This window comes from Vigna umbellata, chromosome 5 (genome assembly GCF_029865625.1).
Source record: "Vigna umbellata cultivar VRB3 chromosome 5, Vumbellata_1.0, whole genome shotgun sequence".
Lineage (NCBI taxonomy): Eukaryota > Viridiplantae > Streptophyta > Magnoliopsida > Fabales > Fabaceae > Vigna > Vigna umbellata.
Window position 1 is genome coordinate 17,767,450 of NC_142169.1, and position 26,759 is coordinate 17,794,208.

The following is a 26,759-nucleotide window of genomic DNA, read 5'->3' on the forward strand; positions in this document are numbered from 1 at the left end:
CAGGATAAAATCATCTGTGCAAATTTCTCTCAACCTTACTCTATTTTATTGTTATCATTATTTGCTTGGTAAGTTTTAATTGAGTAGAAATTAAAAGGCACACGTTCGTATTAAAAACCCTCTTGGTTTGTTATTCCACGCTAACCATTCCGCTGCAGCCGCTCTGACACTTCCAATCGTGTAATTTCAAACTAACTTAGACTAAAGAATGTTTCATAATTTGGGTTTTTTTTTGGTGCAATTAACTTCAACTTAATATATACGTTATCAATTGAACTTCTTGGAGACAAAACACTTGAAAATTGATTAATGAAAGATGAACAAATATGGACAGGAAATGTTGGAGAATAATTGTAATTACTACACTCTCATGTATATTCACATTACTACTTCTTCAATTAATTGCTCATGTCAACCTGTCTACAATACTCAAACCCAATCCCTTGATAGAGAGAGCCTAGACTTACTTGTTAAGTTCCAATCCCTTGGTAACTTAGAAAGTTCATCTGCATTAAGAAAAGTGGTTCAAGACAACTAAAGGGTCAAGATCTATCCCTAGACATAGTCTCCTTTAGGTGTTTATTCCAGTTCAAGGTTCAATTAATACTTCTCAATATCAAGTAAACCTAAAATTCATGCTATGGTTGATCAAGTCACAACAAGCGTTAAGAGAAGGAATTAAACACTCACAAGATGAAAGAAGCTTAAATTCATTGAACACAAGTGCATTTACATGGAAATTTCGTAATTACATCATTCCCCAACAAAATAAAGTTAGCTCTCCATAGTCATGGAGAGCTTGAGCTTACAATGGAGAAAATGGAAGAGATGGGGATCCAGGGAAGAAGAAATGAGAGTTCCCACTGCTCAAAACCAGCTCCCAGAGATCCAAGAATGGTCTTTCTAGCTTCAGCCGTCAAGAAAATACACCCTCAGTTCACGAATGCCTTAAATAGGTCTAGGGTTCCAGGTCAGCAAAAGTCGCGCCCAACCCCCTTCCTCAGGGGCGCCCAGCGAAACTCGCGCAGAAAGTGGCGCCCGGCGCCTTGTCTGTGGTGCCTGGACTCGAGGCTTGCGTAGAAAGTTGCGCCCAGCCCCCTTCTTCTAGGGTGCCCTGGCGCGGGGTACCTTCCCTTCTCCTTCATATTCTTGCTTTTGTACCTTTTCCTTGGCTCCCACTCTTGGTAGTTACAATACTTCTCCAACGCACGCAAATTGCCTACAAATTTGAGGAATTAATGATGAAAACTTGTATGTAAAGCCTAAGCTAAACTTATTCACAAAGTTAGATAAAAAGAGAGGATTAAACATGTTTCAAGCTTCAAAAGGGTCGATTTGGTATGAAAATTGGTTCAAAGATAATGGTAAGAATTACCGTTATCACAACCCCAAACTTGAAATCTTGCTTGTCCTCAAGCAGAAAAAATGAAATGGCTCGAACAAACAACTCAAATCTAATGAGTCAACACCCAAGAAGAGTATAATTCAATCATGTTTGCTCATCATGTTAGACTTGATTTTTGAGAAAATGAATTTTTGACATGAGAAGTAAAGCCTTCACTCATGGTACTCACAAAATTACAAAACATCTGCTATGTTCTATGAGGGACCAACAAACATGGCAATAGTATTCTCTTTACTTACATGGAACATTTCCTCTACAAAGAAATTGTTTCTCTCACTTTCAAAGGTGCATAGGGATGTGTGTATCTCACTCAATCATCACAATATCACACAATTCAACTTTGTCTTTCATTTCTCCTACAATAAACACATTTACCTATACATTTGCATTACAAGGACATTCAAGGCTTGTGTTTTGGTTGGGTTAAGAAATAGTTTTGGTTTTTCTAGATAAAAAAAAAGTACCTTTACTTAAGAGAGCATTCTCTTTAGCACAAGATAACGAGGTCGTCTCTTATACTTCATTCGATTGTACCCAAATCTCAATTCTTTTTCACTTTGTCATATTTTGATTCTTAATCTTGTTCCTTTTTCTTTTCATTTTTTTCTTTTCACTTTTCTTGTCATTTTTCTCTTGTCACCTCAATCACCCCAAACTTGAACCATTTTCCTGTACCAAATTTGAATGCTCAACTTAACTCAAGGTAGAGGGGTTACAGATTTTTCACATTGATTTTAAGGTTCATGGGTGGGCTTCATATGGTTACAATAGGCATTGGGTTCAAAAACTCAAGACAAGATGGGAGAACAAGACAACCTTGATCAGTGTAGTATGCAACCAAATGATTCAAACAGAGAAAATCAGGCAAAACTCAATTGTGCTTCTAAAGTGATCTCATTCAACACGAATTCTGGGGCACAACATCTCACTAGGTTACTCAGAGTTCCATATTTGTTTTCGAACACAATGCCATGCATATTAGTCACAAGAAAAACAGAGCATGAATTCATTTACTCGAGAGCAACCACACTATCTAACTTCACATCTCAATCCTATTTTCTCAATATCTCACAAAGAAAGAGCAAACATAAAAGACTTCTAATCACATACAATCGAAGTCAAAACATTTTCATCAACTTATTCATTCAGCCAAATTCAAAATTTAAACAGAGTTCTAGGAGTTAAAAACTCAAAATTAAATTAAAAACTGAAATTAAAGCATGAAAGAAAAATAGTTTCACAGTTTGTAATGTCCTCCTCAAGAATCACTATCGTCCGTTTCCTCATCCTCAGCTTCCTCCTCTTCTTCTTCATCATCAAATTGATCTTCCTCCATTGCCTGAGCTTCGGAAGATATGCCACCAGCTCCACTGTAGTGGGTCTGGTCCCCAGGCCAAGCTACTCTAGCAGCGTACTCTTCTGGAGTCATGAAGCCTGGGTGGGAGGAAGCATATACATGACGCATCATGTCCGCATGAGCAAGTCCAATCCGGTTGACAGCCTCTAGCTTGGCATCAATCAAGGTCATCCTCATATCAAACAATTGGTAGTGGTCCTCTGAGCCAGGTTGATCAAGCTAAACAGGTGGGTCAGGACGGTTACTCCTATGCGGTCGCGGCGGTTGGGGTGCAGGAATTTGTTGCCCCTCCTCATCAATCAAGCAATATTGTAAATAATAAGACCGATCAATTGTTTTCCGCGGTCTCTCAAATGGTGGAGAGGAAGTGTCAACTCCAGCAAGCTCACATAGGTGAGTAATTAGAGATGGGTGCCCTAGTGGAGCATTAGACAATGCAGTATGGGCACAATCATTAATTTCATGTGCTATAATCTGACCCACATTAATTGGTTGGCCTTGTAGAATGAAGAAAAGGAGGATGGCCCTGCTTACATTGAGGTCAGAAACGTGGGAGCATGGAGATATGTTGGCGTGTATGAATGCCACCCAGTATTTGGAGAGAGGTGTGAGAAAGGATCGCTTGATGTGAAGTGGTAGTCCTTGTTTGTTTCTATGAAAATGGCCCCTTGGAAGGCATACAGTCCTCTCAACCTCCTGGAAGTCAATCCCCTCAAAGTCAGTCTTGAGGGCTTCGGAATACTGACATTGTGTATCGCCCCCTGGCCACTGAATATTGAGGAAGGAGTTGATTGTGTTTGCATCAAAGGGGACCTGCCTCCCCCTCACATAACTCATGAATGGTTATGCTTCATCAGAATAAATACGTGCATTGGCATGGAATTCTCGGACTACCGCAATATTAGCCGGAGCAAGAAAAGTGATAAGTATGCTCCAATGCTGACGCCACACCTCTTCTGCAAATTGTGGTGCCTCCAGAGGTAATTGTTCAACCACTCTTTCCATAAGTAGCCTTCTGTTTTGAGATGCATCAAAATTTTTCTGATGTTTCTAGGAAAGAAAAGTGGGTGGAGGCATCTTTTGTTTTCTCGGGTGCCACTTTGTAGTATTAGCCGCCGTTGTTTTTATTCTCTTGGATCGAAAAGCAGAGGCCATTTCTGCACAAAAGTGAGTGAACAGTGTTGTTACTTGTGAGCAAACAATAATGAATTATAACAGCTGTGCAAGAGGATTGTCAGTTATGGCTTAATAAGGTACACAACAAAGTGGGAGCACTAAGCAAAACAATCAAAACATGGAAGAAACTAAGAAATTGAAAAACAGTTGAAGATCAAAGCATGGGCCAGGTTTTTGGCCGAACTGGTTGCGCCCGGGCGCGACCCTACAAAGGGGTGCCCGGCGCGAGTTATGCAGAAAAATTCTGCAGGTTTAATGGCTGGCTCTCTGGAGCAACAGTTTCTCAAACACTCAAAAACAGTACAATTACACAATCCTAACTCTATTTCAAACCACAAATCAGAACTACAATGCAATAAAACAAAAATTAAAACCTACTTGATTTGGAGAAGCAAAGTTGATGTATGGATTTTGGGGTTCTTTAATGATTTGAGAGTGTGGCTGTGAGTCAAGAGTGCCACGAGAGAGTTGATTTAGTGGTGAGAATGGCTGACCGTGAGAGATGGGTCCAAGGATTAAGTGGCTGGGTTGAGTGGCGGAGGCAAGAGGGAGTGTGACATAGAGCAAAATCAAGATAGAGAAGTAATGGTATGTGTACAGCGGCGGTGAAAGGAATCAAGATTGAGATGCACGGTGGGGGCGAGAGGAACGGCGACGAAGTGAGGTGCTGGGGTGCTGGATTAGGGTTAGAAAATGGGAAACACGGACCACACTGTGCACTAAAACCCAGTTTGATTTGGGCTTGCAAAATTTGCGCCGGGCACTAACAATGAAGAGCTTTCAAAGTGACAACAAGCATAAAAAAGAGTAGAATAGGTTTCATAGGCGTGTATTTGCCTCTTTGATTTCTTTCTCTTAGTTCTTGTGAATAAACGCTTATAAACTCTTCTTTCTCTTTAAGAACAAGCAATGTGGGACTCTCCATGGCTTGGTCTTAAAAAGAAAAGAAGAGGAAATGGGCGTCCTAGGCGTGTAGCATTAGATAGCATAACTAGTTTTCATGTTTTGAACTATAGGAGAACTAGTTACCTTATAAACCCTTTGGAGTGGAGAGAATTGAGCATTGTGGGACTCAAAAGTCCCTAGAGGAACTGCAGCAGCTACTGGACGGCCTCCACACTCATAAGTCCCACATCTCCTAGATCTTGCATCCTAGCTCACTCCAAAGGTTATATAAGAAGGCTTAAGGGTCTCCTTTTTGTACCTTACCTTGAATCAATTGAATTTTGAGTTGATTTGCACTTTTGCAATCTTCTTTGAGATAGTATTCTGTCTCCAAAGTCCCTATTTTGGGCAGACCTTATCTTGCTCAAGCAAGTGGCGGTCCTCCTTGGATGCTTATCTTGGAGCTTCCTTCAAGTGGCGCATCTTCAAATCATAAGTTTCCTCTTCCTTAATCTCTTCCATTTTTAATTTCTTTCCCATTCTCTTAAATGTCATTTAGTATATTCTCTCTAGGTATGCACTTCCCCATCATGTGGTATCATGAGCCTTAGGTTTTTGATCTCTTAGGAATTGCATGCTAGAGTAGAATAGCTTAGATATGTTCATTTTCGCTGAGCCATTTTTTGTCTCGCCCAGCCTCTGCGTGAAAATACAGTCAACTTGTATGATTTAGTTTAGCTTCATTTCTAGTCCGTTTTCCATGAAATTTTTTTTCAAAGTTTCGTCTGGATGTCTAGTTTCATGTACAATTTTTACTTTGTTCAAATTCGTTCTGTGATGTTCCCAGTAAAATATTTTCTCCACTATGTCAGTCCAGTGCTTACTGTTGAGTGACTTCTAATCTGTTTGCATTGTTTGCTTGCTGTTTGGTACTTGTGGTGGCTGGAATTGATCATTGGACGGTGCTAAGACCTCCCAACACTTTTAAGCAAGGATTCAACACTTCATATCACAGTTTGGAGGTGAATGTCGTGGCTGTCCAAAGCCTTATCCATGCTGACATTTCTTCAAACAACAACAATGCTATTGGAAGTCTTCAACAAGTAGGTGTCCTTATTCCCTTTTGTGTGCTTGTTCCAGCTTTTATTCTTGTCTTGGCTGGACTGTATATGTCTTTTATTTCTTGTTAGCTTTGCTTTGAGTCATATGTTTGCTCCCCTTTAGGAGTTTTCTAGCACAACATTTCTGAAATTGCATAGCTAAGAGTAAATTTTTGCATCTCCATGCTTGTATGTTGAATTGAGTTTGATCACCGTAGGATTTAAGTGTGTGAACTTTGCTTATATGTTCTGTATCAATAGAGGCATTCAAAAATTCCAAATTTCATTTTAATCAAACACACTTTCCAGTTTGAATGTGCTTGGCCGTGACAAAATTTCCACTGCTGCTTGCTGTAAAAAAAAAAAATTCAAGCAATTTCAATACTGTTTGCAATTGTATGAGTCTGGCCGAGCTTTGCTGGATGTTTACAGTGTGTTGATCATTCATTCAAAGCCTCTTTTATCATCAAAACATACAGAATATATAGGTTTGAAGTTTGCCAGAATTATTTCCATCATTACTAGATCTTACTCTTCATATATGCATAGTATGTTGATGTGCTTTGCCTCTTAGTTGTGTCAATTTGTTTGCTGCTATCTTGCTCAATTTGTGCCACTGTTTTGACTCCAATTTCTTGTTGTTTTGTCTCTTCAAAATCATTAGATTACTGCCACCTTGTTTTGTGTCAAGTTTCTTGTTTTCTAGGTTCTAATTTCTAGGTCTAGGGTTCCAGGTCAGAAAAAGTCGCGCCCAGCCCCCTTCCTCAGGGGCACCTGGGCGCGAAACTCGCGCAGAAAGTGGTGCCCGAGCGCGAGCCTCTCGCATAAAGTGGCGCCCGGCACCATGTTTGTGGCGCCCGGGCGCGAGGCTTGCGCAGAAAGTTGCGCCCAGCCCCCTTCTTCTAGGGCGCCCAGGCGCGGGGTACCTTCCCTACTCCTTCAGACTCCTGCTTTTGTACCTTTTCCTTGGCTCCCACTCTTGGTAGTTACAATACTTCTCCAAAGCACGCAAATTGCCTACAAATTTGAGGAATTAATGATGAAAACTTGTATGTAAAGCCTAAGCTAAACTTATTCACAAACTTAGATAAAAAGAGAGGATTAAACATGTTTCAAGCTTCAGAAGGGTCGATTTGGTACGAAAATTGGTTCAAAGATAATGGTAAGAATTACCGTTATCAGAAGTAAACCTGACAAGGACTAGCCTTGCTCCTACGTATCTCCACTTTTGATGGAAAATCAAGGATCACGTAGTTCTGTGGAGAAATTATTTGTTATTTGTGAATGTTTTTAGTTTTTGAAGATTTTATATTTTTTTGTATTTTTTTGAGAAAGGAAGGTAAAAAGGTTTTTTGGCACGAGGACGATGCGAGCGATCACACACGTGCTTAACCGTTAAGACATATTTTTATAATTTTATTTGAGAAAGAAGAAAAGGTTTTTAGCACAAGGACGATGCGAGCGATCACACATGTACTTAACCTTTAAAATATTTTTTTTTATTTTGATATAATAAGAAAGAGAAAAAAGATTTTTAGCACAAGGACGATGCGAGCGATCACACATGTGTTTGACCTTTAAAATATTTTTTAATTTTTATTTGTGAAAGAGAAAAAGTTTTTAGCACAAGAACGATGCGAACGATCACACATGTACTTAACCTTTAAAATATTATCATTTATTATTATTTTTTTATCTTTATTTTTCTATTTTCTCATATTATTTTTTATTATATTATTTTTCGGCAATTGAAACAAACCCGACAAATCATAAAATACAATATACAAGATTGAAGTTATCATACATGACCACATAAAATAATATAAAAAGAAAATAAGTAAAAGCTAAAAAAACAGTACAGAGAATAAAACGAAACAGCCCAATAACCATGTAGAGATAAAACCAGGAGTGTTTCATCCTACACCTCCAAGATGTCATCCTGCACCTCCAAAAATTCCACTTTTAACCTTCTGACATCTCATTATTATCCTACACCTTTAACTTTATAAAAAAATTTATTTTTAATTTTAATAAATATATTTTTATTTTCTTTTCTTTTTCTTTTTAAAAAACTCTACACCACTTTAATAATAATTAAATTTAAAATTCTAATATTATTTAATATAATTTTATATTTTAATAATTATTAAAATATAATTTATATTATAATAATAATTATATTAAAAATATAAAAATAAAATAATTAAAATAAAAATAATAACAAAAAAATAAAATTATATTAAATAAAGTATTTAATATATTCAAATATATTAAATTATATTAAATTATATTAAAATATTAAATTAAATTAAATAATTATTAAAATTTAAATAATAAATAAAATTTTAAAACAATTATTTATCAAATAACAAATAAAATTATATTAAATAAAATATTTAAATATATTAAATTATATTAAATAAAATATTTAAATATATTAAATTATATTAAAATATTAAATTAAATTAAATAATTATTAAAATTTATATATAAAATAAAATTTTAAAAACCATTCTTTATCGGATATGGATATCTGACTCATAACTTATCGGATATTTATATCCGACAAATTTTTCAAAATTTTTGTTTTTTTAAAATTTTAATAATTATTAAATTTAATTTAATATTTTAATATAATTTAATATATTTAAATATATTAAATATAATTTTAAGTATTATTTTTATTTTTATTCTTATTTTAGTTATTATTTTTTAATTTTCTTAATAAAACTATTTTAAAAATATTAATTACATTTTATTAATTATTAAAATATAAAAATATAATAAGTAATATTATAATTTTTATTTAAATTTAATATTTATTAAATTTTAAACAAAAAGCAAAAGTATTAACATATTTTATAGATTTTAATATATAAATAAATTTTTTAAAATTTTTGTTTTTATTTAAAATTTAATAATTATTTAATTTATTTTAATATTTTATCATAATTTAATATGTTTGAATATATTAAATCAAATTTATTATTATTATTATTTTTATTTTATTTTTATGTTTTTAATATAACTATTATTATAATATAAATTATATTTTAATAATTATTAAAATACAAAATTATTTTAAATAATATTTAAATTTTAAATTAAATTAAATTAAATTATTATTAAGATAATGAAGATTGTTTTTAATAAAAAAGAAAATAAAATAAAAAATATTTATTAAAGTTAAAAATAAAGTTTTGAAAAAGTTGGAGATGCAAGATGATATGTGAGAAGGTTAAAAGTGAAATTTTTGAAAGTGCAAGATGAAATCTTGGAGGTGTAGAATGAAACACTCTAAAATCAGGGATGTTGAGTGGGAGCAAGAACAGAAAGGAAAAGGGTGGATCACGACCTGGCCCGAAGATAGGGGTACGGCAGTAAAATTGGAGGTGCCAGAAACGAAACGAACTCAGTGACCAAACCTCTTTTTTTTTTTTTCTTTTTCGGCAGAAACGAATGGGGGCGTGTATAGGAGATGGGTGTGTGCAAAGGGAGGATAGAATCTTTTTTTTTTGTATGGATTTGGTCCAATTTCTTTTAGCAGAAAGATTAGGGGTATGTATCCTTCTCTTCATTCCAACCTTCAGAGAGCCTGGGGACCTGCTTCTCTCCCAAACGAGCCGGCCAAGGGAGGGATTTGCCTCGTCCTCCAATTCACGCGACGCGCCGCTGCTTCTTCGAACCACCCACCGTGCCATCACCCTCTACTGTTCTCGGCGTCGACGACGACTTGAGGAGGAAAAAGAGGAGCTGCTTGAGGAGGGCGTGTTTGGGTTCGGAGGGGTCGAGGTAGGAGAGAACTCTATAGCCGCCGGTGAGGTTGGTGGAGGGCATGTATGTTTCCGTGAAAACATTTTTCTCGACCTTGGAGGTGTCGAAGAGGACGGGGAAGCTCTTGCCGTCGAGTAGAACGACGACGTCTGGTTTGAAGGTGATGAAGGGACCGGAGGCATGTTGGTACAGAAGATCATTGACTGGTACTTTTGGATGCGGGATTTGAAAAACTCGTCGCACCCTTGATTGTAGAAATAGCTTTGACGGTCCTTTAAGGAAACGATGACCGGAAAACCCCAGTCGCTAGGGATTTTGCTGATCGGGAGCTTGGTGGAAGTGTTGGTCCAGTGGCAGACTGCCGGAGTTGACGATGAATGGTGGTGATCGAGGTGGACCTGGCAGTAGCTGTTGATGGTGATTTGGGAATGGGTTGGGTTGTTTCTTTTATTTCTTGTAGATTTGGTGTGGTTCACGGTGGTCGGAGGGAGGCTGAGTTGTCTGGTAATGGGCGAATGTTAAAGGCGGAGAGGATGGTCCGGTGGATGATGATGATGGGTGTTGATGTCTCGAAGGAATCGGAGATGAAGGCAGAGGAAGATGTGGGGTTCGAAGGGAGTGTTACACAGAGAAGAAGATGGGCTTGGCAGGGGCGTGATGTCCACACCGGCAAAGGACGCTATGGGTGATGACTTCCTTGCACGCGATGGTAGATGGAAGTAAGCGTGATCGGAACAGGGACGAGGAGGCTGGCTGGTGATGACGGCAGAGGTGTATGGTTGCTGATGGGAGATGAGGATGATGGCTTCTGCGCCGAGACCCGCATGGGGGTTCACAGATTTGGGGTTTCAGAGTAGTTATGGAAAATGGTTGATGATTAATGGGTGAAGATGATGTGTCTCGCATCTGGAATCGCACGCATCTGGAATCGCACGGGACGATGATCCAAAATAAAGAAACAAAATAAGGAATCGTCATCATAGTTTATTCTGAAAAACTACGAAAAAACCATAAAATGATAAGATATGGTCTGCGAAGAGAAAAAACCATAAAATGATAAGACATGGTCTGCGAAGATGAGATTCTCAGTTCGGGAGTCGGTTACGTGTAGGGAAGGTATAGCATCCTAGAATGTCTGCTCTAAGACAGTACCTTTAACTAAATATGATGTGGTTTTCAAAATATTAGGTTTAATTGTCATCTAGGTTAGCTGTAAGGACAGATTAGAGTGATATGCAAGGTCTATAAGGGGGACAGGGACATTCTGAATAGCAGCACGGCAGGGATCGCTTCGCTTGTTTGAGAAATTGTTTAGAAAATTTGTTTGGAAAATGATTATAGATAAATTTAGATTTTTGGGAAAGTGAACCTGACAAGGCTAAGATTGTTTGTTGTTTGAAAATGGGGATGTTTTTAGTTTTTGAAGATTTTATATTTTTTTGGTATTTTTATAAAAGACAGAGAGAAAGTTTTTAGTAGGGGTGGGCAAACTGCACTATTTGCACTGCACTATAAATCTATTACAATTAATTAAAAATAGTTTAAAAAAACTGAACTGCACTAGAAAATAGTTCAAAAAAACTGAACTAAACTATGTTTTAGTTCAGTTAACTACAATGCACCTTTTTCTAATAAATAAATGTGGTTTTGCACTAGTACAACTGTCAATGGCTAATCATCGATAGAGTTAAAAGAATTAGTTCAATTTGATTTTTTTTAATAATTACAAACAAATAAATTAATATTCAATAACATCACAGCATTTAAAAAAATTAAATTATAAATCTATATAATTAGAATTAGTAAATAATTATAATAAAAAATTTTAAAAAATTAATGAAATATTATTGGTACTATTTTATCATATTATTAAAATTAAATTAATAACTATAATTATTTATCATTACTATTTATTATTAATTTAAAAATATAAAATGTCTAAAATTTGATTCTCATATTAAATGTAGTTTAATTTAATAATATAAATTTGTTTATATATTATTTTATATAGATTAAAAACTTAATCTCTAAAAAATATTTCTGTTTATCTCTGTTTTGCGTTATTCGAAATATTTTTATTTTGACAATTATCTAGTTTAATATAAAAACTCTCATCTTTCTTCTCTTCTCACCTTTTTCTGAATTCTCATATATATATATATATATATATATATATATATATATATATATATGATATTATATTTTATAATTATTTACATAAGTACTTTTATCTTTTTATTTTTACAATTATAGTTAATTTTATTAAGTTATAAAAATAATTACCAGTTTTTGAAATATAATTACAATATAATAAAATTTAGTTTTTTTTAAAATATATAATTATTTTAGTATAAATTTAATAATATCATTTTATTTTAATAATTATTATAATAATAGTTAACTTTTTAAGAGACTTGAAAAAGAATATTTATTTTTTTATCTATATATATATATATATATATATATATATATATATAAAAGTGACGTAAAAAAAATTGTCTCATGTCGTCACAGAAAACAAAATTAATAAAATCTAAATTATATATATATATATATATATATATATATATATATATATATATATATATATATATACCCGTGCCTTTATTTCTTATGTTTGTGTTGCTGGAAATAGAAGAAGAGTAAAACAATTAAACAAGCAAAAGTAAAATAAAGTACATAGTTTGAAGTAGTTAACTAAACTGTTAATAAAAAAAGTTCAGATTTTTTGAACTGAACTACAAATAAGTATAATTCAGTTTTTATAAAAAGTAGTTTAGTTTTTATCGTGCAAAATAGTATAGATAATCCATAGTTTAATATAATTTAGTTAATCATGTCCAGCCCTAGTTTTTAGCACAAAGACGATGCGAGCGATCGCACATGTGCTTAATTTTATTTTATATTTTTTTTGGGATTTTGATGTAATATTTAGATTTTTTGGCTTAATGAGCACTAGGCTGATGCGTACAGTCGCACGAGCACTCACACGACTTTTTCTTACTTTTTATTCTTTTGCGTAATGAGCACTAGGCTGATGCGTACGATCGCACGAGTACTCATACGGCTTTTTTTGTTTATTTTATATTTTGGGTAATGAGTACTAGGCTGATGCGTACGATCGAGTACTCATACCGATATTTATATAATTACATGTTTTTTAAAATTTTATATATATATTTTTTTTTGTTTTCTAGTTTTTTTTTGTAGATTTTTACAATATTAAAATCATGTTTTCATGCATATTTAAAGTCTAAAAATAATAATTACTTAGTTATTTACGTAACACAAAATGATACTTAGCTATTTGAAATAAAAAACAGTAAAATTATTTACACAAGTGTTTTTAAGAATGTCAAAATAAATAAAAATAAAAATAAACCATATTTGCTAAACGTTAAAAACACACTAAAACCATTTCTTAATTTTAATCTTATAGTTTTTAGAAAACAATTGCTTAAAGAAATAACGTTACTATTAAAAAGTTCTAAAACCATTTTATAATGCTGCAATTTTATATATTTATTTCTTTTGTACCTTTTTCATTTTTTTAGTCTTTTAGGTTGTTTTTTTTATGGTTGTGTCGTTTTCTATTAATAAATAAAATTGAAATTTAAAATAAACAAATCCAATTAATAAAAATAAAATACAAAACACGAGAAAGATATTATAATAGTGAGACAAATACTAAAAGAGTGAAGAAAATAAAAATAAAATAAATGAAACAACCAATACGGAACCAAACAAATACTAAGAGCATAAAAAAACAATTAAATAAGGATAGGAGTGTATAGAAAAAAAACCAGGTGTGTCGGAAGACTCCTGTTCTCAGGCCCAAAGGACAGTAGGAGTGCAACTGTGAGGTTTAGGGGTTCCGCGTAGTAGTTGCTGGTCAGGCCCGAGGCCCTTTTCTTGTTGTTTGCAGGAGTGTAAAGATGAAAAATGGGGGTGCGCGTAGGAGAGAAAAGGTTTAAAACCGAATGGGCCAAAGCCTAATGAGGATGGGGTGCGAAATATGAATAAAGGGGTGCAGGAAAAGAGTTTTCTCTTGTTTTTTTATTTTGGGGTGGAAATGAAAAGGTTTGGTGTGAGAGAAAAAAAAAATATGGATATTGTGTAAAAATGTGTGTGTGAAGTGAAGGGAATGTAGGTATTTATAGAGTTAAGGATGAAGAAAGTTGATGAATAAAAATAATATAATAAGTTGGTGGAAAATTTAGATGAAATAAAATATAATTAAAAAAAGATGAATAGAAAAAGTTAATGTGGAAAATAAGTGAAAGAAATAATATAAAAAGTTGGTGGAAAATTTAGATGAAATAAAATATAATAAAAAAAATGAATAGAAAAAGTTAATGTGGAAAATAAGTGAAAGAAATAATATAAAAAGTTGGTGGAGAAATTAGGTGTGGAAATTAAGTGAAAGAAATAATATAAAAAGTTGGTGGAGAAATTAGGTGAAATAAAATATAGTGAATAGTAAAAGTTCATGTGGAAAATAAGTGAAAGAAATAATATAAAAAGTTGGTAGAGAAATTAGGTGAAATAAAATATAGTGAATAGTAAAAGTTAATGTGGAAAATAAGTGAAAGAAATAATATAAAAAGTGGGTGGAGAAAAATGGATAATAAAAAATGTTGATGGAGAAGATATAATTAAAAAATCTAAGTGGAATAATTAGAAAAGTTGATATATAAAATTAATATGGAAATGATGTGGAAAAAGTAAATGAAAAAGGTAGATGATGTGGAATGAGATGTGGAGGGGGATGTGGATGGTGATGTGGAGAGTAGGGTGTGATAAGAGAAAAGGGGTGGTGAGGAAGTAAAAAAGTAAGAGATTATTTTGGGCCATTGGATTAAGTGTTTAAAAGAAAATTTGGGGGTGCAAAAAGTAAAATAAATAGTATTTTTCATTTTGGTTTTTTATGTTTTTTCATTTATTTTTGTGATAAATTTTATTTATCCAGACGAAATTGGGTATTGACAATGTGTATTGGCCAATTTTGTATTTTCTTTTCTCTATGTTGTTTGTCTGGCTTTGAATGTAGGTTGGAGATGAAAATGAAGAAGAAAGGGATGAAGATGATGGGTCTTCGAGGTCATCTTCCAGCGCTCTCCTCTCTTCGTTAAATTGGCAGAAGATCATACTCTGTCGGCAAGTTTCATTGGAAGACGGTTGAAGGTGGGAATTTTCATTGGAAGATTGTTAAAGGTGGGCATTTTCGGTTGTTAAAGGTGGGAATAATTGAGATGCGTCCTTAGTGATCTGCTCTAACATCCCGCACTGCTTTTTGGAAGATCGGGCCTATCTTGATCCAGGATCTTGCTTTGTTTTGTTGTTTTTTCTCTCTCTTTTTTTTAACAAATAAAGTGAAATAGCTAATATATATAAAAAAAGTAAAATTAAAACATAAATAAATAATAAAATGAAAGAAAATAACATAAAAATAAAATATGATGAAAATAAAATAAAATAAGCCTATTATAGTCAATCCGGACGAAATTGGGTGTTGACACCGTCAACCCACGATAACGTCAAGTCTTCAACTAGTGGGCTTAGATAAAGTTTTATGTCATTTCCAAGATGCTTTGTAAATAACATCTTAAACAACATCATCTACTTCCTCTTCATGCACAATCCAGGAGATAAATTGTAAATTATCAATATAACTGGCCAACAATTGTGATTGGTACTTAAATTAACAAATGGGTTCATTCCATCAATGGTTAAACCAAGCCTAAGATTTCTACATTCTTGACCAAATTGGGGGAATTGTTGATCAATATTTTTTCATTACTTTGAATCAGTTGGATGACGAAGCAGCCCATCCTTTGTTCTCTCATCTACATGTCATCCAGGGTTTTTAGCATCTTTAAGATTCACAAACAAATGCTTAAGTTTGTCCACAATTGGAAGGTATCAAACTACTTTCAAAGTAGAACTATTTGTTTCTATCTCACCATTATCTTTAGTGTTTTTTTACTTGTACATTGATAACTCACATTTTGGACACTTTTCAAAAATTCAAACTATTTCGTATATAATATGCAGTCATTGGGACATGCATGTATCCTTTTACACTCCATACCCATCGGACAAAGAATTTTCTTTGCATCACAATTACGAGTGAGTAGTGTATTTCCATTTGGCAGTATTTCATTCAACAACGTCAAAAATTATGTGAAACTCTTATCAGTCCATCCATTGGTCGCCTTCAAATTCATGAGCCTTAACACCACTGACAACCGTGTGAACTTAGTTGAACCGACATACAAAGGATTTTCTACATTAGTGGACATCATCTTATACACATGAGCTTGAACAAACTTTTTTATGCCAACATCGTAGATCATGTCCTATAATTTGTCTTCTTCTAGTCGCTCATCCATGGTGTAATCAATAACATTTTCATTTTGGGAGATAGTTGGAAAGTGTATTTCTTCGTCGTGCCATATCCATGTTGTATAACATCGTAGGAAACCATCACAGATAAGATGATCCCTAATTTGGGTTGCGTTCAACTTTCTCTCATTCCAACAATTGACACAAGGACATCTAAACTTCACTTCACCATCACTTCTACCCTCATTTGCACAAATTGTATAAACTCCTTTACCCATCTCTCGTACTCAGCACTAATGCGTGGTAAATTAATCCAATTTCGATCCATACATAAATATTTTGAAATTGTCTACAAAATTTCAATACAATAATAATTTTTTATTGATCATTTAACAGGAAATTAAGGTTAATTCAATTCAATCATACAATCATACAATTAAACATTTAAATAATCACATATCCAACATAAAAATTTTTACAACCTACTACAAAGTTATACAAAATTATATATGTTCTTTTTAAAAAGTAAATATTAAACATCAAAATAAGAACCTAGGAGTGTGAAAGGCCAATAACAATGGACAATTCGCGTTTAGAACGATAGAAATTTCACCTATGTAAAAATCAAAATTATAAAAAAATACTAGTTTTAGGAACAAATAAAGACACCAAAACGTAAAAATAAATCAAAAATTAACTTATAAAGGTGGAGAATCGAAATTACGAACCCAAAAAGAGGTTTAGCACAATTTTGATCAATAAGAATGGTTGCCAAACCTTAACGACGGCAATGAAAATGATAAAAACGGCCTTGCACAGTGCAAAAAGGCAAAGAAACGAGAGCTTTCAAGGTAGAGCAGCGGCGCTCTAGGCGAAGAAGATGAAATTGTTCACCCTCTGTTTTTTATTTTCTTAACCTGGAAAAGGTTATACCTCGGTTCTTAAGAAAACTTAGGCAATGAGGGATCTATGGCCTTGGTTTCTCACATAACCAAGGCCTAAAATTGCTTAAACAAATTAAAAGATAATTTGAAATGGAAATTTTGCAAATTTTTTAAACCTTTTTGCCTCGGTTTCCCACCAAACCAAGGCATAACAAGCATATTACCTTGGTTTAGTTAGTATCGGTTTCAAAAACCAAAATAAATTATATTTTAAATGTTTAAAATGGGTTAGAGCAAGGTCTATGGCCTCAGTTCTAGGGGAACCAAGGCCAAAAGTTCTGCACAACAATTATTTCCCTCTACAAACTATGACGTTACAACTCACAAACTTTTCGGAAGGAGGTCTATGGCCTCGGTTCTGCAGTGAATCAAGGGCATAGACCTTTTTCCAAAAGGTTTATCTGAAAACAACTGAGACCAAAAGCCCTGCACAGAGATTTTCTTCAGATGAAAATTTTTTGCTTGTCAGGTACGCAGACCCTATGGCCTCGGTTGTCTTTTGAACCGAGGCCATATATATACCCTCTATGGCTTCAGTTATTTTTGAACCAAGGCATATATTGTCACGAAAATTTCAAAAATGTCATCGTGCAATATTATCCTTTGATTTCTAGTAAACCAAGCATAATGAGCGCGTTAATATCCTGTTTTTTTCCTAATGTGAATTGCTTGGAGCAATTTCGACGCAGCCTTAAAGGGTCACAATGATGATGCCTTGAGACCTTTTGTACACATAAGAGCAATGCACAACAGTGGGTTCGTGTTATCTCATTAATGAATCATTATTTTGTACTATTCACTTAGCTTTTCACACCTTGTTTTAGTGAATTGTTTTTAACTCTCCATTATTGTCCCATTTTCATTATTTGGGCTTAATTTCACTAATAATTCTTATTTTAATTAATTTGAATTAGTTGGGCTTAATTATTCCAATTATTATTTGCAGGACAATTTTGGAATCATTATTGGGATGTCAAGAGGGTTGCCACATCAATTATTACTTTCCACATCAACATCACTTTTTAATTTCGATTTTAGGTTAGCTTTGGGCCCATTTTTGGGCACATTTAGGAGAAGCCCATATGAAGGGCAAAATTGTAAAAGAGGTTTTTAAAACCCGAAATCAAATTTCATTCTTTCTCCTTTTACCATATGCGTTTTTCCACCCCCCACCCCCCCGGTTTAGGTTCTTTCTTTCATTCTCCTTCATTGTAATGAATCTTGTTTTTAATTGAAATTTCATTTTCTTTTTGTGTTCTTCCTTTATTCTCGTTTTCAATTACATGCTCACACTTTCATTTTTCCCACTTTCCTTGCTACCCATTTACGTTTTCCAATTGCATTTACGTTTTCCAGTTGAATTTACATTTTCTAGTTGCGTTTAGTTTTGCATTTTCATTCCAGAATTGTGTTTTATTGTTCTGTTGTTACTAGGTTTCATGAATTCAATTATGTTTTGGTGTTTTAATGGTAGCTTAAGTGTGCTTGTTGGTCATTAGTAAAATTGCATCGTTTTCATGAGATTTCTGAATCGTAATTATGTTTTTGTTGCTCTAACTTGGCTGATATTAAATTTGTTTGTGCACTTGCAATTGAGTACACGCTTAGTTTCCTAATTGGTGTTTAATCTTTGCTTAATTGATGAAACTGTGTGGTGTAGAATTGATTGAATATGAGCATGGTGTTTGCTTAATTCACTTTTTTGAAAACATGGTTAGTCTTCGCTTAGTTGGTTAACTTAGTTGATCAACCGTTTTCAATTAGTATTTTAATTAGTGCTTTAGTTTGGTAGATTTTAATTCAAAAAATTGTTCATAAATCACTCCCATCACGTGTTCGACCTATTGGCTGAACCAAGGTTTGATCCTTGTCAGACGACTTAGGAGTTACTTCTAGTTTATATTGCATATTAATTTGATTGGGGTACGGCCTCAATCACTCATCAATCATCAATGGTGACACCTTTGTCAATGCTAACAATTTCAGGTCAAACATCAAAGGAAAACACAAATCAAGAATCCATAGATGATAACCATGACAAATTCAAAAACAAGATAAAGGTAAATGTAAACTTAAAGTAGAAAAATTAAATAAGGCCTAACTGTCAGTCATTGTCATTATCACGAGTATCCTTTAATGTGTTTCTCAGATTTAAACTCTCAATCTCGTAAACTTTAATGGTATAGTATAATGTATAAGAGAACATATTTGATGACCCAAATAAGATAATACATATGGAATTTATAGAGCTCTGCGGTCACAGAGCAATTATTATAATAAATTGTTATAAATTTAATGGAATTACTATATCAAAATTCATGCAACCTTAAAAATTGATAATAGTTATAAAAATATAATTAATTCAATGTAAATAACTTATATTATCCCACATAGTTATAAAATTGCCCACCAATAAACCTTTCACACAAACGACTATATCATATGCTTGAGGCCAGATGTTGTCCAGTAAATGGTTCACTATAGTAAGAAGACACAAGCCGTATACAATAAAGCCTCCATGAATAATGACTTAGATTACTTCTTATATTATAAATTTAGCAAAATCTAGTGATTGTTTGATAGTTATTTGAGGTCCTATCACTCCCCAAGAGAAAAGAACCTTCATAAACACCATCTTCAGTAACCATGTAGCCATAACGGACAATAACCTAAATTTTTATTCATTTTCAATTGAAACTAAATTACAACCCAAATTACAATTAAAAAATATTTATAAACCCTTAATATAAATTACACTAGTCTAACATTTACTAAAAGAAATAAAAGTCATAATTCAAATTGCCATTCTATAGTTTAATAAAAAAATTACACTAAACTGATGTAATTTGATATATATAAATATATATACCCATCACGATCAAAACTACGACATGTAACAAGAAAATAGCATCAAACTGATCATCTTGAGCGTTTAAACTACATGAGTTTCCCTTCACATAAAATCGCACATATATTCTAGTATATAATAAAGCTAGGGCATTATATATGAGTGGGCATATTTACAAATATTCATTTTCAGGAAAGTCCCACCTTCTTCCCCTTTACATAATGGTTCATTAACTTCTGATTCAATATCAACGTATGGGCCACATTTTGAAGGATATTAATGTATATACCGCCAAATACAACTTACATTTAAGGATTAGATGCTTGCTTAGGCATAAAGAGGAGAATGAAATTATATGCAATGGCGAGTTGCAGTTCAGATAAACTCTCACAAATTCACATTTGAAAAGGAATTCTAAAGGAGAAAGAGACATGAAAAAGCTCATAAATTCTTTCTTTTCTGTGGAATATGGAGTCAGCTGATGTTTAAGGGGAACATTTTGCTGTTTTGGTTTTAAATATTTCTTTCTGGAAAAGAGCACAATATGTATTTGACCCAGAGTTTTGAAAGACACCAATTAAATATTGTAATTCCGTTGGCATAATGAATGGGACTTTTAGTTAACACCTGAAGTTTATTTAAGGGAAGGTCGTAAATTAATGGCCATTAAGAATTAGTAGTAAACTAGTAACATGCTGTGTAAATGCACTTCGGCTACACCACAGAGAACTATTAGCCACATATTTCTTCTTCTTCTTCTTTTATCTACTAATTATTTTATATCTTCTACTTTTTTATTTGCATTGATTGATACTTCATACCCAAGTTGTGAAAAGTCAGATCCCTAACACATTCGAGCTTTGTTCTACTTAGCATAAAGGTGATAGGTGAGTATATAAGATTATCAAATGGAAATATCAACATTTGATCCCTAGTTGTAAAATGACCACACAGAAGCAGTTTTTTGTTTCTAAATAAAGCAACACTTTTTCAACAATCCAATGAAAACCACAATAATTTATAATTAAAATAAAGAATATAAGGCTTGAATTTTCCATACCTTATATGAGCCAGGTCCAAAATGATATTTGTTTTTTTACAATTTAGAACTGGAATATCTTGAGATGTAGTGTTATTAATGTAATCTCCCCAAAAATTGGAATGTTTTCTTTCTCTAAGAAAGAAATATTCTTTTGTCATGATATTAATTTGAAGACATATTTGTTTCTATGTTAAAACAGTCCAAATTTTAGTTGAACTCGACTGATGGAAACTATAAATTCCGAATTCAATTAGTTTAAACTTTTTCAAACGAAAAACAAACATGACAAAATTACATTAGCAAGACATTACTATAACATTATTTTCTTATAAGTTAAAAAATTTAAAAACATAAATAAAAGTGGGACCCTGTTGAGTTTATCATAGGAAACAACATCGTACGAGGGAATCCACCGGGGAGAAGTGATTTAAAAATGAGGAATCTATTGATGGGACGGAAGCAAAAGCAGATGCTAAGGAGGAAAATATATATATATATAGCGATATGATCATGAATGCATTATTAAGCAAACAGAAAACAAGCATATATCTTGTATATCATGGCACGAGAGGATCCTCTTTCTATTGGTGGTGTGATAGGGGATGTTCTGAACCCTTTTACAAGCTCAGTTTCTCTCACAATTTCCATCAACAACAGAGCGATTAGCAATGGCTATGAACTGAGGCCCTCTCACGTTGTTAACCGCCCTAGAGTTACTGTAGGTGGTGAAGACCTAAGGACCTTCTACACTCTGGTCAGTTCTACTAATTAACTAACTAAACAGTACAATTCTTTAATTAATTATGTTATTAACAGCTACCGGCATCTTTTCTGCATAAAAATTTATTGTTGAATTAGGTTCTGGTAGATGCAGATGCACCTAGCCCTAGTAACCCCGTCTTGAGGGAATACCTCCACTGGTTAGTTCTCTAGCTTTTTTATCTAATTTCTGTCATTTTACAAGAACAGGTGAAAGGCAAAAAAAAAAAAAAAGAAAGAATAAAATTGGTGACATGTTGATGTTTTATGCTATATCCAATGAAGTCTATATACCATTAGAGTATGCTCAACTGATTTTATAAAGAAAAGACTGTGACTTATTTATAACATATATATATATATATATATATATATATATATGGGTTTGCTAACGCGAGTACGCCTGTTTTTCAGTTGTACATTTTAGCAATGCGTATCGAGTTTTAGTAGACAAAAATACTCTTATATATCATGGATTCTAAGTTTTAAGGTCAATGGTATTTTAATAATTTTCATTCTCAAAACTTAAAAAAAAAAAGAAACCCCCAAACCCTTACTCACCTCTCTCATTCCTCTCAACCATTTCTCTTTCATCTCTCTCACTCCAACCACCTTTTCTCTGTCATTCCTACTATAGCCTCAATTGAAAAAATCAGAAACACTTGCCGTTAAACAATTTGCCTTTGTAAAGAGTTGAGTCATTGACATATTCACCTTCAGGCAAAGGTTTATTCAAGATCTCTTCAATTTCACCATCTTCACTAACCTCTCTAATTTCATCATCTGCATATGTTGAATCATCATCTCTAAAAAAACCCTCCAGGCCAATTTACCAATTCCTTCGGATGTCATTATGCTTGTGAAAATTAGATAAAATTATATACGACAAAAATTATAAAATGAAAACTCATTATAAAATCATTTTTTGTAAGAAATTGTTTAACAACGAGTGTTTCTGATTTTTTTCAGGCCAATTAACAATTCCTTTGATGTCATTATGCTTGTAAAAATTAGATAAAATTAGATAAGACAAAAATTATAAAATGAAAACTCATTATAAAATCATTTTTTTTAAGAAATTGTTTAACAGTGAGTATTTCTGATTTTTTCCAGGTCAATTACTAATTCCGTTATGCTTATGAAAATTGGATAAAATTAGATAAGACAAAAATTATAAAATGAAAACTCATTATAAAATCATTTTTTGTAAGATTTTTTAACGGAAGTGTTTCTGATTTTTTGAAAGGGTTGAGAGGAATGATAGAGGTGAGTAAGTGCTTGGGGTTTCTTTCTTTTTAGTTTTGAGAATAAAAATTATTAAAATACCCTTAACCTTAAAACTTAGAATTCATGATATATAAGGGTATTTTTGTCTACTAAAACCTGGTACATATTGCTAAAATGTACCCACTGAAAAACAAGCGTATGCGCGTTAGCAAACCCATATATATATATATATATATATATATATATATATATATATATATATATATATATATATATATATATATATATATATATATATATATATATATATTTTGTATATTTTTGTAACTTTTTTTGTTTAACAATGGCAGGATGGTGACAGATATTCCAGCAACAACAAATGCAAGCTTTGGTAAGTACAAATTCTGTGTTGTTCATGCCAGTATATGGCCAGGGTTAAAATTAGATGTAGTTCACCTGTTTCATTTATCAATTGATGATCAAGCTAGGGTTGTTAGTTAAGTTATTCATTTAAACCAAGTTCCTTTTCATGAACTTAATTTATAATTTAACTCCGTCTGGATGCAAGCCTGTAGCTAGAGATATCAGTTTAGAAGACATCTGGAATAAATCTAGGAAATTTATTCAAAAATTAAATATATAATTTGTTAATTTTTTTCTTTTATGTTATTTTAATAAGATTAACTTCTGATTAAACTTATCCCTGTGAGATTAACTTGAGCCAAACTGAAAAAACCGGTTTTAAAAACATAAGAAAATGAACATCAAACAAAGTGATAGGTAAATATATAGTTTTGTTAAACAGTGCTCAAATGATCGAATTTATTCATTAATTTTCACATGTTTAAGCTCCAGATAATTCAATACGAATATGGGAGGTTATAGAGAGAACGCTATTGTTACCTTTCATAATGACATGTAATAGTTACCCTTTTGTTAATTATTATGTGTATTATACAAGAGAATATGAAAGTGTGATGAGAAGCATCTGGTCACATTACAATCAGTGTATGGGTGGGTTTTTGAATTATTTTCTTGATTGAAGCAATTAATAGTATTGTTAAAAGACTTATGCATTATGCAGGTAGGGAGGTTGTGGTTTATGAGAGTCCACAACCTTCAGCAGGGATTCATCGACTTGTGTTTGTGTTGTTCCAGCAATTGGGCAGAGACACTGTCATCAGCCCAGAACTTCGTCATAATTTCAATTCCAGAAACTTTGCTGAAAATAATAACCTCACACCTGTTGCAGCAGCTTATGTCAACTGCCAAAGAGAGCGTGGGTGCGGTGGAAGGAGGTACTGACTTCAGTAAGGAATTTCGAGAACGTGTTAAGTAATTAATATGATATATAATGTCAAATAAAGAAAAATAATAGGTGTTTAGAGCAATAGTTAGCACACCACTATCAGTTAATGAGAGAAAAATAACAAGTTAGAACTAAATAAATAAAATCTCTCTTTTTAAAGAATTACAGAAGGTTATCTTCAACACTAGAGTCTATCATTCAGATACTTCAACAGATTATGGCTGCAACTCAAGAAAAAAGAAGAAAAAAAGTGTATGCATGGCTCGTACCTACTGCGACTTGATCCAGTAATATTATTATATTAAGAGTCTTTTGTTTTCAATAAGGCTTGCTTCAATAAACTACACACGTTATTACTACCACTTTTTACTTTACAGTTTTATAATATATTTTCGTTTCTAGTTATCTTTATGTATGAAAAAAAATATTAATTATTTTCTACAATAAGAGAAACATTTCGCTTTATTTGTTAGGAACAAACATACAATTTTCAGTTAAGATGTTCTAACGACTATCTTCACATTTGGACGTTTGCTTTGGTATTTTTCTTTTTATTAAAAGAAAAATATAAATATATTTAACAACTTGTACGCTATTTTCAGTTTGGCATATTTATAAGGTAAACCTCTCTTCGAATGAATAGTTTAAGAACTTAAATTTTGTAATGTTATGTGCAAAACTAATTTAAAAATAAAAACCAATGTTCTCTTTTGTGTTGTATATGGTTGATTAATTCTCGGCCATAAAGTATAGATGTCATTCTTGTACATGTAAGTTTAGTAACTATACTAAGTAGAAATGTATTCGGTCCATCTTAATTCAGTAAAAAAAAACTATAATTTACTAACAAGATTTTATCGACAAAATTAAATCTATCAATAATTGTAATATACTGATAAAATTCCTTGTTTAATTTATTGACAAACTTATCCGTCGATATTGTCATATGAGAAATTTTTTTTATGAAATAATTGTTGATAATATTTTTGCGAACATTATTGATGAAAAGACTAAATTAAACAAAATGAATGATATCAAAATTTCATATTCCCTCCTTATTTTCTCCATTAAAACACATAACCTTTTCCCACAAAGTTAAAACCTATTTTCTCCCCAAAACTAACAACTAAGACCTTTTGCCACCGTGATTCAACCCTTTGGTGAGCTTGTCGTCGTGGTGCTCTCACTACAAAAAAATTTTACTTAATGGAGGTTTTTTTTTTCGATTTGCGGAGTTTTTAGCCTTTGCAAAGTAACTTCTAGGGGTTTTTCAAACCATCGTAGTTTGAGTCGCCACAATCTATCTGCGGGAGTTTTCCGTTACCCATGATATCACATTCAATTTGCGAAAGTTTTTTATGCAGAGGGTAAAAACCTCCTCTATTACTGACTATTATTTTTTAGAAATTTTTAACCTCCTTTATTTTCAACTATTTGATCACAAAAAATACATGTATTTTTTACACTATTTTTAGGGATTAATATATGTTATTCAATTTGACATTTATACTATAGAAGTTGTAACCTTCTTCATTTGCATTATTTAGTTTGAGGTTTATTACTTTATTTTGCTAGCATTATTTAATTTATGTCACCATTTGAGGTGTTTATATTTTTGGGTCAAAAATATTTATTTGTAACAATATTAAAACATTAATGTAACAAAAGACATCACAAATTCATATAATTTCATTGTCAAAATCATCATAGCAACATAAAAGAAATTTAAAATCAAACCCATCCTTACAAATTAATTAATAATTACTCAATAATAAACTAGATATAGTTTTACCCTTAAAAAAATATCATAAACTCCCTAAATGTTACTTCCACCAGATGATTGTCTTGTACCCGAAGGAGACTCGGGCTCATTTGCATCACCAGCTTGCTTACATTGTCATCACCTGTATATAACCAAAAACAAAATGCTTGAAAGAAATCTTAGAACTCCATAGGTTCAACTTCCTCGTACGGTATTTATAGATGGGCAGTCTTGAGGACACAAATTTTTATGTTGACCATAATTTATATGTGAAATAAAAGGATTTTTTTTTCTTTTATGAGTAGGAGAGGATCTTCCTTGGGGTTGTTATCTGACTCAATGAAGTAGTAAAATGTTTGCACATCCTCAGATTCTCCCACTCCCACAACCTTTCATATCATCAGTTTCAACCAAATAATTTCAATCTCATAAGACAAAACTTAAAACCATATATAGGATTAGTAGTTAGCATTAAGAGTTTAGCTTATCCAGTTTCAAGAACAAAAGGAAAGGGTCCTTCCAATCTTGAAAGGAACTTTACTCTAGAGGTACAAGATGCAGGTTGAATGGAATAGAGTGATAAAAGAAGTAGGAAAAGTAGAATACCACGGCGATCCAAATCTGAAGAAGTGACACTTGAGTGGAAGCTCTGTCGTTTGCCGGTCCACACAACCACTGTTGCAGCTCCGTCTACCTGTGGTTTCGCGACTGCGAATCTGAAAGAAAAATAAAATATGGATAATCAAAAGGGGAAATCAAAGAAATCATAAGAGGAAATAAAAGAAGGAAGAAAGAAAGAGACGAACCAAGAAGACGTGTGAGGGAG

At 32.7% G+C, this 26,759-nt stretch overlaps 1 protein-coding gene and 1 pseudogene across 1 annotated transcript; one reads left to right on the top strand and one right to left on the bottom strand.

Annotated features, from left to right (window-relative positions):
- Positions 1 to 1,726: 1,726 nt before the first annotated feature.
- LOC148197861 (uncharacterized) lies at positions 1,727 to 3,917 on the bottom strand (annotated as a pseudogene).
- Positions 3,918 to 21,387: 17,470 nt separating this feature from the next.
- LOC124830847 (protein RICE FLOWERING LOCUS T 1-like) lies at positions 21,388 to 24,530 on the top strand. The gene is made up of 4 exons (XM_047304697.2): positions 21,388 to 21,630; positions 21,735 to 21,796; positions 23,213 to 23,253; positions 23,947 to 24,530. Exons 1-4 carry the CDS (start codon positions 21,436 to 21,438, stop codon positions 24,165 to 24,167), a joined length of 519 nt encoding a protein of 172 aa, XP_047160653.1. The 5' UTR covers positions 21,388 to 21,435; the 3' UTR covers positions 24,168 to 24,530.
- The last annotated feature ends 2,229 nt before the right edge of the window (positions 24,531 to 26,759 follow it).